The sequence below is a fragment of the Giraffa tippelskirchi genome, chromosome 9, assembly GCF_054371585.1.
Source record: "Giraffa tippelskirchi isolate mGirTip1 chromosome 9, T2T-mGirTip1v1.2.pri, whole genome shotgun sequence".
Classification (NCBI taxonomy): Eukaryota; Metazoa; Chordata; class Mammalia; order Artiodactyla; family Giraffidae; genus Giraffa; species Giraffa tippelskirchi.
In genome coordinates, this window is record NC_137283.1 from 115,582,242 (window position 1) to 115,594,956 (window position 12,715).

The following is a 12,715-nucleotide window of genomic DNA, read 5'->3' on the forward strand; positions in this document are numbered from 1 at the left end:
CCATTTAATCATGAATTCTGGAAGGATTGCTCCTGTTATCCCAGTTTTACAGATGCAGGAACTGAAAACTTAAAAGAATGAAGTGACTTGCCCAATAGCACAAAGCAAGGGAGCAGAGCATGGGAGCTGCAGATCAGAGTGGCTGTCTCAGAGCTGTGTTTTTTTATTGCCCCGCATAGTTATGGAGTCATGGACAACATGCTGTCGAGAGAAGATGGAAAAGTCAAAGTGGGGGTGTGTGTCTTTTGATAGGGATGGTAGCTAAAATATCAAATGTGAGCAACCAACAAGAACTATGCCATTTTCAATAACGAGAGGCGCTAGTTTAGAGAAGACGATAATTGTAAGTATTCTTCATTTTGAGAATAGGAGAAGAAATCAACAGTAAAAAAGAAATAGATTTGCAAATCTAGAGTTTCCCAGCTGTGTGAGTCTGGGACATTACTCATGATTTCAAATCTCACCTATTTTTTTCATACTGTTTAAAACAACCAGGTCTAGCCCTCAGCCAAGAGGATAATGTCATTACTTCAAGTAGGTACTTAAAACATCCCTCATTCATGTGGTGGTTAGAGAGTGACATTGTGGTTGAGAGCATGGACTGGATCCTGGCTTCCTAGGTTCAGGACTGACTACCCACTGCAAGCTAGTGACCTTGGTCCGGTGTTTCACTTCTGAGCTCATCCTTTAATCTATGAAAGGATGATAGTAATCCTATCCCAAAAGGATTCTTGTGAGGATTAAATGTATTAGTACATTTAATGTGCATAGGACAGACCTGGAACAGGGTTAAATGTTCAGTAAATGGCATTACATTGAATAGCGCTTTTTAAGACAGATATTCTTTTTGCTGAAAGCTCTGTGGTAAAATTTGATTATATATTCATAATCTTTTACTTGTGATCCTTCACAGATTTAATTCATATTAATATAGCATTTGTTTGCTTAAAATTATGCAGCTTAGATTATAATGCTATAATGTCCCTTTTATCAGCTTTCTCTGTATTTTGGTTATTTTTTGATATTTATTTACATATTAATTTATTTGGCTGTCTCGGGTCTTAGTTGTGGCATGTGAGATCTTTGTTATGTCATGCAGGATCTTTTGTTGCAGCGCACAGACTCTCTAGTTGTGACACACAGGCTCAGTCGTTGCAGCCTGCAGGCTCAGTTGCTCTGCAGCATGTGGGATCTCAGGAATCAAACCCACATCCCCTACATTGCAAGGCAGATTCTTAACCACTGGACCACAAGGAAAGTCCCTCTCTGCATTTTAAGAGCAGGCATCTATAAAAATGCTCTCCAAGAATGTTTTGAAGTTTGCACTCACCAAAAATTGAAATGAGCATAAAATATATGTTCAGAAATTAATAGTGTGAAAGTGTTAGTCCCTCAGTCGTGTCCGACTCTCTTTGCAACCCCATGGACTGTAGCCCACCAGGCTCCTCTGTCCATGGAATTCTCCAGGCCAGAATATTGGAGTGGGTTTCCATTCCCTTCTCCAGGGGATCTTTCCAACCCAAGGATCAAACCCAGGTCTCCTGCATCACAGGCAGATTCTTTACCATCTGACCCACCATATGAAGTGCTTATACTGGGATTTCCAACCAATAGCATAGTGAATTAAGTTAGAAATGTTAATAAAGAAAAAATGTTAATATCTCACCCTATAGCCCAGTTTTCATACTGCTATTATTAAGAATCAGACTAAACTAAAAGCAAACATTGAAAATAATATTGTGTTTGTTTAGCAGACATAGCAAAGATTTATATCTATTATTTAATTTCATTTACATATTTACTTCTCATATAATTGTATATTTAATCATTTATAAATACATTTGTATAGTAACATTATGGTAAATTACTTTGAGGTGTGGTTGTTTTGGGTCTCAGATTAGGCACAGGAGAATATGTTCTGAGGTGCATCAGTAAAGTTTGAAAACATACTACCTTTAATTAATTTTATTTTTAAATTTTTTTTCATATTAGTAGATCAAAAGAATGTTCTAAAGTGTTTCTTTTAGTTTCATTTTTCCCCTTTAGTCTGTAGGGTGTATCATAAGAAGTGTAGTTTAAGAATAATAGTAATTACGAGGAAATGTTTTAACTTCATTTAACATCTGCCAGATGTGATGTATTTTTTTTTTTTTAAGTGTTTGTAACTTTCATTATTCCTCTGTGTGGTGCATCTTTTATTGAGTGTTTTATGCAATTGATAAGCATTATTCAGTGGCATATGGTCTGAGTATGACGTGCTTTGAAAAGAGTACAGAGTTCTGATAATGAGGATTCTGTGAAAATGGGAAAACCAGCACAACAGATATTCTTTGAGAAAGTATGGGTTTTTAGCATCTTGAAACAATATATCACACTCAAAGGGACAGAACTGGGCTGCACAATCTGTTAGCTGATTCTTGTCCAATCTGGTCTCCTCCTTTCTTTTGGAGCCAGCATTGTCATCAACTCACTGAATTATATTCTGACTGGAATGTATTTCAGGCGCAGAGTAATGTATCTGCTTAAATGGAATCCTATCTTTCTACAAAAGCTTTTTGAGTATAATAAATTTAAAATGTAAAAAAAAATTTCTATTAAGTTAAAGTAATTGGTTCAACAGTTTACATATGTGCCTCCTCCCCCACCACCCTAAAAAAAATCACTGCTTAGAGGAGCATAGATCTGTTTTCCTTTTATTTTTAATATTGAAAAAAAATTTTTTGTTTCACAAACATATTGTCAGACGGATTTCAGAAACTGTTTATTGGAAAGATACCTGTACCTTACAACAATTGTTACTTGAACAGAAGTGAACTGTGGCGTTAAAACTTCCTCTAACAAGGTGTTTCTACTTATGATTATTCTTTTTAAAATTCTATAGCAGCCTTTCTAACAAGAATTAGGCCTTAATGTCCTACGACATCCAGTGAATATAATAAATGAACTTTCTCCTAAGCATCTAAATGGTACTAACTGTCCTTGAAAAAATTAAGACAATGGTAATTCAGATATTTTTTTGTGAGGCTCAATTCTCTCATGGAACCAGAATTGAGAAAAACTACTATATAGTATTCAAGATCACCCAGTCTTTTAATTTGAAGTATAATGTGTTGTATAAATGAATTGAGTGTTACTTTAGAGCTATATTACTTTATGTAAGGAATTAAGTGTTATCATTTTTGTAAAGTTATAAGCACAATGCCTGATACTTAGTAAGTACTCAACAAATTATATATATTATCATATTTAAATTCCTGAAAAATTTTGCTCATATTATGTTGTTTTGATCAAGATGAAATTTACTTTAAGTATAGCAGTAAAGGTGCATATAATCTAGTCAAAAGTTACATTTTCAAATTTAAACAGGCTCTCCTAGTAATATTTTATGCTTATTAGTTGAGTAACATTACTATAAATTTTGCTTTTTTATAATGTACAGATAACTCAGAATTCATCCATAGTAACCATGTAATAAATAAAGTTGTTTTTTGTGATTGTCCTCATGAGGATTTTAGGTCTTTACCAGTTCAGATAGGCAAATAGTTCTTTTTAATGCATTGATTTATGTGAAAGTGGGGGCAGAGGAATGAGAAGCAGCTAGGCTTCCCTAATGTGGAAGGACAAGATGTTATTGCCTCGCCAAATCTCCTGCCATAGGACTCTTCCTCTTTCCTATGGTAAATTGTGTGTTATTTTTTCAATATGATTGGCATTGCCATGGAACACTGCAAATTATACAAGTTATAAATATACAGTGATATTTAAGATGTGAAACTGGAAAATCCCAAAACTAATTATCAGAGCTCGAATATCAGTGAATTAATTCTTGATAGCATAAATTGAAGCTATTTTATGCAGTGAACTATTGAACAAAAAAAGGATAATAGGCTGTCACTTGAGAATGGCTAACATAATTTGTGAGACAGGAGAGCACCTTTCTTTATAGCATACATTTATTGTCAGTCTTTATGCTAATATATTTCCATATTCTTGTAAACAGTATATAAAGAAAATAACACAAGAATACCAGGTGACTATACTGTGACTGCGAAACAGAATGAATTGTTTATACATTGCATTCAATTCAGGAAAGTGGATAAATGACATTTCTGATGTATATATTAATAAAATGTTACCAAGTCTATGCAGTACTTCTTATACATTAATAATTACTATAAAGCCAAACTTCATGTTTCTTTTCTTTTTTTTTTTTTTGGATAATTGGTATGAAACGACTTTTTCCCACACAGAAAAACTAGTGAGTTTTGTAAGAAAAAAAGATTTGTTCCCTTTGCATAAAATCTGTGTTGCATTAAGTATTTTCCATGTAGAAAATGGAAAGTGATTTCTATCACTATAACCTGAAAGTATTTATAAAATATGAGTTTCAGAAACTGTTTATACATATAAAATTCAGTGAGCTAAACTGAGGCTGGAAATGCAATCTGTTTTACAATCCAAAACATGGAATGTATGAGAATTCTGAATATAATCAAGTTACCATTTAAAATAAATAAGGTAAAGAATTATTTACCCAAATAAAATAAATAAATAAGAATTACTTAATCAATATTGCTAGAATAATTGATGGACTATTTAGGAAAAATAAGCTTAGATTTCTACCATATTTTTATTATAAAATTAATTACAAGTTAATATTTAAATGTAAAAATAAAACTATAACAGAAGTTTAAAGGAATAGTAGGTGCATATGTATTTGATTTCAAGATGAGGCAGTTTTCTAAGCAAGAAAACATAAGGCCAATTTAAATTTTAAGTCTATAAAGTAAAAAAATAAATAAATTGAAGTATTATACATATAAAACTGGATGAAAGTTTATAATTTATTGAAAATGAAACAGTAAATATGAAAAGTATTTAACTGAACTGTTGATCAAAAACATGAGAAGTAAGTAAAAATATATACCAGGTTGGTTTTTTAAATGAAGAAGCTGAGGCTTAGAGAGGGTATGTAACTTGCCACCAGGTCACCAAGTTCAATGAGAAAGTCTAAATTTGAATGATTACTCTTTGGTAAGATTATAACCGATTTTTTCCATTAATTTTTTGTCCTTCCTAAATTTTTATTACTGAGCCAAAAAATAGAAGTCTTTTCTATAACAAGACAGACAGACACTGGAACAACTTAGGCAATATTGCATCCCTTTTAATAGTTGTAGCTCATTAAGGGGTAATGAGTACAGATTTTTTTTCCTTGATACATAAAAATAGGATGGATAGCATTTAAATTTTAACTAATGTAGGCTATACATCCTCACTAAGTAGATATTCTTTTCAACTAATTTAACTTTAATCATTACTGCAGATGCGGCCTAGATTTTTATGCCCATAAGAATTAAAAAAGCAAAATGAACCAAATATAGTCTTATGAAAAATGTAAAGTTCATGCACCTATAACTTGTAATTGTGTTTTTATTTGCAGATGGAGAATATCATTGGAACAATAAGAGATTCCAACCTGAAGCTGACACTTGCTTTTGGGATAGGAATGCATCATGCTGGGTTGCATGAAAGAGACCGAAAAACAGTAGAGGAACTATTTGTAAATTGTAAAATTCAGGTATTTTTTTTTTCCATGAACAGATATTTAAAAGTGACTTGGAAGTTGTGTTTTAGTTAGATGTAAGATATTATCTTTTATTTTTTAGGTTCTTATTGCTACAAGTACATTAGCCTGGGGTGTAAACTTTCCAGCTCATTTAGTAATTATTAAGGGAACAGAATATTATGATGGAAAAACACGACGATATGTGGATTTTCCTATTACAGGTAATATTTTTAAATTTACAAATACATTAGACTTCTGTTTTAGTCTTAATAACTTGAATTTGCATGAATTAAAGTTTAGAGAATTGGTCACATATGATGAGCAAATTGTAAATGATGAACAAATTGTAAATTTTTGTTTCCAGTAAAAATATAAATCAAAGTGTTGAGCCATTTTGTTTACTTTTACTTATCTAATTTGTTAATGAATGTCAAAAGCACAAGTAAATTTTTTTAAATTAAAAAGAAATTAGTACCGATTAGTAGCTATTAGTGACTTTCAATGTGTGTGTGTGTTGTTCAATCCTGTCCAACTCTTTGCTACCCCATGGACTGTGGCCCACCAAGCTCTTCCATCCATGGAATTCTCCAGGCAAGAATACTGGAGTGGGTAGCCATTCGCTTCTCTAGGGGGTCTTCCCGACCGGGATCAAACCTGGGTCTCCTGCATTGCAGGCAGATTCTTTATCGTCTGAGCCACCAGGGAACCCCCATAAATTATAGTTAAATATTATGTTCAATTTTAAATCTCCTTCAGTAGACATGATTATTTCCATAGGACTTCTAGAACCAAAGCACTTGTTGCTATAAGTTGTACAAGTCAATTAACATATTTTAAAAACTGATAGAATATTTTCGGTGAGTTTTGAACAGAGTGATATACCAAATGAATATTTTAACTCAGTTAATGCATAGAAGACCTATATCATTTCTCAGTGATAATTTACGTCAGAGACTCCTACAGTATCAAAGAAAAATTATACAGTGGGTGAGTTGAGGATGAGGCCTAAATGAATCCATTATCATAAGTAAAAGTAATCAAATGACCCTGCTAAAATGTGTTATCATTTTTAAACATTTAATTAAAGGAAACTTTGATCTTTCTTACTTTTACATACACTGCAAGGCTCTTTTGAGGACTCAGTTTTCTGTCTTAGTGAATTGGTTATTAAATTATCAGAGAACTTCATAGTAGGCATAAGAGATAGCATCCCTTGTCTTAAAATACTCTACCCTCTTTCTTATTTTCTAGTATTGTAGAAGCATGCCATAATCCATCAACATTTTTTTTGCTACATGCCACATTACAAAATACCTCTTGTCCTCTTTTTTATAGATGTACTCCAGATGATGGGGCGTGCTGGGAGGCCTCAGTTTGATGACCAAGGCAAAGCTGTAATTCTGGTTCATGACATAAAGAAAGACTTTTACAAAAAGTTTCTTTATGAACCTTTCCCAGTAGAATCAAGGTAGATTTTGCTTTAAATTAATTTAAATGGATTATGTCTTAGCAGGTTGATGTTTTTGTGCTTACATTTTATTAGGTAAAAATCAGTAAAACTTGTAGGTCAGAAGAATTATTTGAAGTGAAACAATACATTTTTCACAATAAGACAACATTAAATTATAATTTTCACTAAAAAACAAAGCTGTTTAAAAGAAGCAGTGAAGTACTTTGTTCAGTCATGTTGACTCTGGAGCCAGAACACTTATGTTCATATTTGAGGTCTCCACTACGTATTTGCTATCATCCCTTTGACAACATGGACAAGCAAAGAAATAGAGGAAAACAGTAGAATGAGAAAGACTAGAGATCGCTTCAGGAAAATTAGAGATACCAAGGGAACATTTCATGCAAAGATGAGCGCGATAAAGGACAGAAACCGTGTGGACCTAACAGAAGCAGGAGATATTAAGAAGAGGTAGCAAGAATACACAGAAGAGCTATAAAAAAAAAGATCTTAATGATGGCAGAAAGCACAGGAACTAAAGAGCCTCTTGATGAAAGTGAAAGAGGAGAGTGGAAAAGCTGGCTTAAAACTCAACATTCAAAAAATTAAGATCATTGCATCCAGTCTCATCACTTCATGGCAAATAGATGGGGAAACAATGAAAACAGTGACAGACTTGATTTTCTTGGGCTCTAAAATCACTGCAGATGGTGCCCGCAGCCATGAAATTAAAAGACACTTGCTCCTTGGAAGAAAAGCTATAACCTAGATTGCGTATTAAAAGCAGAGATATTACTTTGCTGACAAAGGTCCATCTAGTCAAAGCTATAGTTTTTCCAGTAGTCATGTATGGATGTGAGAGTTGGGCCATAAAGAAGGCTGAGGGCCAAAAAATTGATGCTTTTGAACTGCGGTGTTGGAGAAGAGTCTTGAGAGACATTTGGACTGCAACAAGATCAAACCAGTTAATCCTGAAGGAAATCAGTCCTGAATATTCATTGAAGGGACTGATGCTGAAGGTGAAGCTCCAGTACTTTCGCCCCCTGATGTGAACAGCTGACTCATCGCAAAAGACCCTGATGCTGGGAAAGATTGAGGGCAGGAGGAGAAGAAGACGACAGATGGTTGGATGGCATCACCGACTCAATGGACATTAGTTTGATCAAGCTCTGGGAGATGGTGAAGGACAGGGAAGCCTGGTGTGCTGCAGTCCATGGGATCGCAAAGAGTCAGACATAACTGAGTGACCGAACAACAACAACTTTGACAAAGTCTTTGCTCATTTGCTCAGCAAAAAATAATCTTTTCTCTGTCAGATTTGTACATTTTCATTCTTAACATATATCACTTGCTACTTTTTATTAGTCTTCTTAATATACTGAACTTCATTTACCATATTCTAAATGCAAAGGGTAAAACGCATTTCTCATTTATACTGTAAATAGTTGAGTTTTTTTTACTGTTAGAATTTCTACTAACGTTCACTTTTTTAATTTGGAAAATATAAAAACATTTAATATGTGGGAGATAGCTTATGCTGTGCTAAGAGAAAATTTATGACCATAAATATATATTTTAAAAGAAAGAGGGAAAATGAATTATCTGAATATCCATCTCAAGAATTTGAAAAAAATTAGCAAATTGAACTCAAAGAAAGGAGAAGATAGAAAGATGAGAAAGAATTAATGAATTAAAACCAAACATACATTAGGAAAAAATATCAGCAAAGCCAAAAGTTTATCAATAATATTGATAAACCTTTAGTCTGGTCAAGAAGAAAGAGAGAAGGAACAATGCAATATCAGGAATCAAAAGATATTAAAAAAATTTTAAATAATGAAATATTATGAAAAAATTTATGCAGATTTTTAAATTTTATATCAAATGGTGAAATTCTTTTTTAAAAAACCTTACTAAAACTGACACAAAAAGAAATAGAAAATTTAAATAGTCTCTTGTCTATAAAGCAGTTAAATCTGAAATTTAAAATCATTCCACAAAGAAATTTTCTGATCCAGACATTTCACTAGTGAATTCTTTACAGCATTTAAGGAAGAAATTAAACATGAGCTCTTCCTATAATAGTAGAAAAGATAGGAATATCTGCCAACTTATTTTATGAGATTAAAATAACCTTAATACCAAAATCTGATAAATTTACCAGAAGGGAAGGTAACAGAGCTGTGTCTCTCATGAATATAGATATAGAAATCCTATATAAAACTTCAAATCAAATCTAGTAATGTATAGAAAGATATTACAGCTAATTACAATATAAGTGCAAAGGCTTATTACTTGAAAATACATCAATATAATTCATGATATTAGCAGGAGAAACATGAGAAAAATTATATGATTATCTTAGACATTTTAAAAAGTGTGTGATGAAATTCCACGCTCATTCATAATATGAACTTAGTCAACAAATATATAGGGAAATGTTCTTAATCTGATAGAGTATCTACTAAAAATCTACCTCAGATATCATGATCAAGGATTCAACATTGAAGGCTTCTCTTTGAGGTGGAAAATGATACAGAGATGTTGTTTTCACCACTGCCAGTAATTAAGCATTGTGGTAGAGACCTAAGCCAGTACCTTAAGGTAAAGAAAAGAAAAATAAAAATACTTTTTGAGCAAGAGGAGTGACTAAGAAACACAAAAAGAAGACTTCTGGGGCAGTGGGAATGCTTGATCTTGGCATTGGTTACATAGATGTGTTCACATTGTGAGTATTACTTGAGTTGTACATATATAGTTTATGTAATTTTTTTCTATATATACTTCAGTAAAAAATGGATTAGAAACTTAAATGTGCACATTTGATGTAGTATTTTATCTTCTACAAAATATATATACAGAAGATATATATTAACTTCTCTATTAATGGGCATTCAGAGAGTTTCTAGTTTTTTCTCTTACATATAGTGCTGCAATGAAGGGTTTTGCTTCTCTATCCTAACTTTTGAATGTTTCCCTAACAGGTAATAATGAAAAAGTAAAATTGCTGGGTCATAGTGATTGTTCAAATAGATATTGCCAAATTGCCCTCCAAATTAGCTATACAGATTTACACTCTGCCACTGATGACTGGAGAGGAATATAGCAACTTTTTTTCATTCAGTTTATTATGACCTTTTCCTCATATCCTTAAAAACATCCTTTGCGGAAGCTGTTTTTAATACTACATATTGTTCCGTGTATCATAATTTACATGTTTTTATCCTTTATTGGACATTTTATGTATGTATTTTATGTAAGAAACTGAAATGACCATTTTGTTGTGCCAGTATTTCAATGCATCTGATCATCGCTATATTCCACTACACCTAGTACGTTTATCTTATATGACTGAACTTAATATTCACTGAATTAATGAAGGGAATATCCTTGCTCCAACATAACTATCCCCCATTTCCTACCCACTCTTCTACCATCTGCCTCAGTGTTATTCCGTACTGACTCCAGTGCTCTGTAAGAAAATTCTGCTCCTCAAGCTGTGTCGTCTCCTGTCTACTCTTACCTTGGCTCTCATCTTCTTCTTGTGAAAATTACTAGCTCCCTTCCTGTCAGCCTGTGTTTATTTGCACCTAGCAATTCATTTCACCAAAATTATATACAAAGTATATAAATTACAGGAAACACATTTGTCCTATATCTTGGAACATCAAATTTGAGTCTTGACTATGTGTTCAAGTGTTTTTCATTTAATTTTCATGTATGTTTCCCATGTCTTATTCATTCTGTAGTTTATTAGGAGTGCTGTCTGACCATTTAAATGCAGAGATTGCTGGTGGTACAATAACATCTAAGCAAGATGCAATGGATTATATTACCTGGACTTACTTTTTCCGTCGTCTTATCATGAACCCCAGGTAAGCAGAGGACTATTATTTATCTTTATCGTTCTTCTCTAAAGACCATTTTTGTATTTAAAATATCACCTGTGTGTGGAAGACCCAAAATATTGCACTTCATCTGCTCTCCATCAAGTTATAGTCGCCTTTCTCCACCAACCTTCTGAATGTTGCCACATGGACTTCCTACCATCATTTCAAATTCAACATGCCTAAAACTGAATTAATCATATCTAAAAATTTTGCTCAAATCTCACTTTCTTGATAAGAAATTAAATATGTTGTTTTGGAAATGGAAAGTAGATATGGTTCACTTAGTAGACATAGGATAAGTGGTGACATTTGAGCAAAGACTTGAAAGAGGTGAGAAGGTTGACCACATAAATATCTAGTGAACAGCATATCAGGCCAGGGGGACAGGAGAAGTTCTAAGACAGGCATATCTGGTGTGATGAAGGTGCAGCAAGAAGAAGGTATAGCTAAAGTGGAATAAGTGGAGGGATGGAGAATAGTAGGAGATGAGGTTAGGGATTGTGGGTGGGTGGTCAATGGTCTTATTAGTCTTGTGAGGCCTTCGGCACTAATGTTAAGAACTTTGATTTCTATTCTGGGTGAAATGAAACCTTTGTAGGTTTTTGATCAGAAGACTGATGGTATCTATCATATCATAAAGAAGGCCAATTATAATCATAAATGTTACAAATAATTTGAACTTCCCTGTTGAAAGGTAGAAATTTTCAGATTTATTTTCTAAATATTGCTAAAAATGTTTTTAAGCAACATTTCAAATCAGGAGAAAGAGCCTAAATAAAATTAACAATTTGCATATTTTACTTAATCTGCTATAGTCATGCTCTGCAGTTTTCTTTCTCATTGGCCCTAGTATCTTTTTATTGTTGTCTGTGTTACAAGCCCCTATCCACAAAGCTAGAAGCAAAGAAAGGCACAGGAGATTGGTACACTTTTTCCACTTACTTTGATCTAGTAAAAGTTTTAAGAAGGCTAAAATCATTGTCTCAAATGAAGAGCTTGTATTATGTGTAGTTTTAATATATACTTCATGCTGCTGCTGCTGCTGCTAAGTCGCTTCAGTCGTGTCCAATTCTGTGCAGCCCCATAGATGGCAGCCCACTAGGCTCCTCTGTCCCTGGGATTCTCCAGGCAAGAACACTGGAGTGGGTTGCCATTTCCTTCTCCAATGCGTGAAAGTGAAGTCGCTCAGTCGTGCAACTCCATGGACTGCAGCCTACCAGGCTCCTCCGTCCATGGGATTTTCCAGGCAAGAGTACTGGAGTGGGGTGCCATTGCCTTCTCTGATATAGTTCATACTTCCTGTCATTCAGTGCCGTAAATTGAGATTTGACTTTTCTTTGGGTGGGAGGGGCTTGTATACACACTTGTGTGCACGCATGTATGTGTGACAAGGAGAAACTGAAATTTATTTAAAAATAGAAAGAGCAAGCACCACTCTTGAAATACAGTCACATATAGATAAATAAATATGACCCAATTCTCCAATCCTCTTCATTTATTTATATTACTGTAAAATGTCCACACCATACCACCACCCGAAATAAAATTTATGTTGAGAAAGAGTTCAGTTCCTGGGTTGTTCTCTGTATGTCTATGTATATTTTTATGTTTTGGTATGCATGTGTGTATATATATGCAAATATATGTAAATATATATAAAGATTATATTTATAAGATTAAATATATATGTAGATACAGATATATGTATACATTGATTTGTTTAAATATATAAAAACACATGTATTGGTGCATCATGAAATATAATACATTTCAAATTGAGTTCTGGATTCAATTTGTATGTTCAAT

General features: G+C 33.3%; 1 protein-coding gene across 6 annotated transcripts in view; it reads left to right on the forward strand.

The window, feature by feature from the left end:
- The window catches only part of ASCC3 (activating signal cointegrator 1 complex subunit 3), a 329,002-nt gene that overhangs the window by 236,371 nt on the left and 79,916 nt on the right, over positions 1-12,715 (forward strand). For all 6 annotated transcript variants that reach the window (XR_014065459.1, XR_014065457.1, XM_081530206.1 and 3 more), the window contains exons 31-34: positions 5,444-5,581; positions 5,670-5,790; positions 6,905-7,037; positions 10,769-10,894. Coding sequence is in view for 4 of the 6 variants with exons in the window: in XM_081530206.1 (XP_081386332.1) it covers positions 5,444-5,581; positions 5,670-5,790; positions 6,905-7,037; positions 10,769-10,894 (518 nt within the window). In the remaining 2 variants the exon portion in view is untranslated. The remainder of the gene's footprint in view (positions 1-5,443; positions 5,582-5,669; positions 5,791-6,904; positions 7,038-10,768; positions 10,895-12,715) is intronic.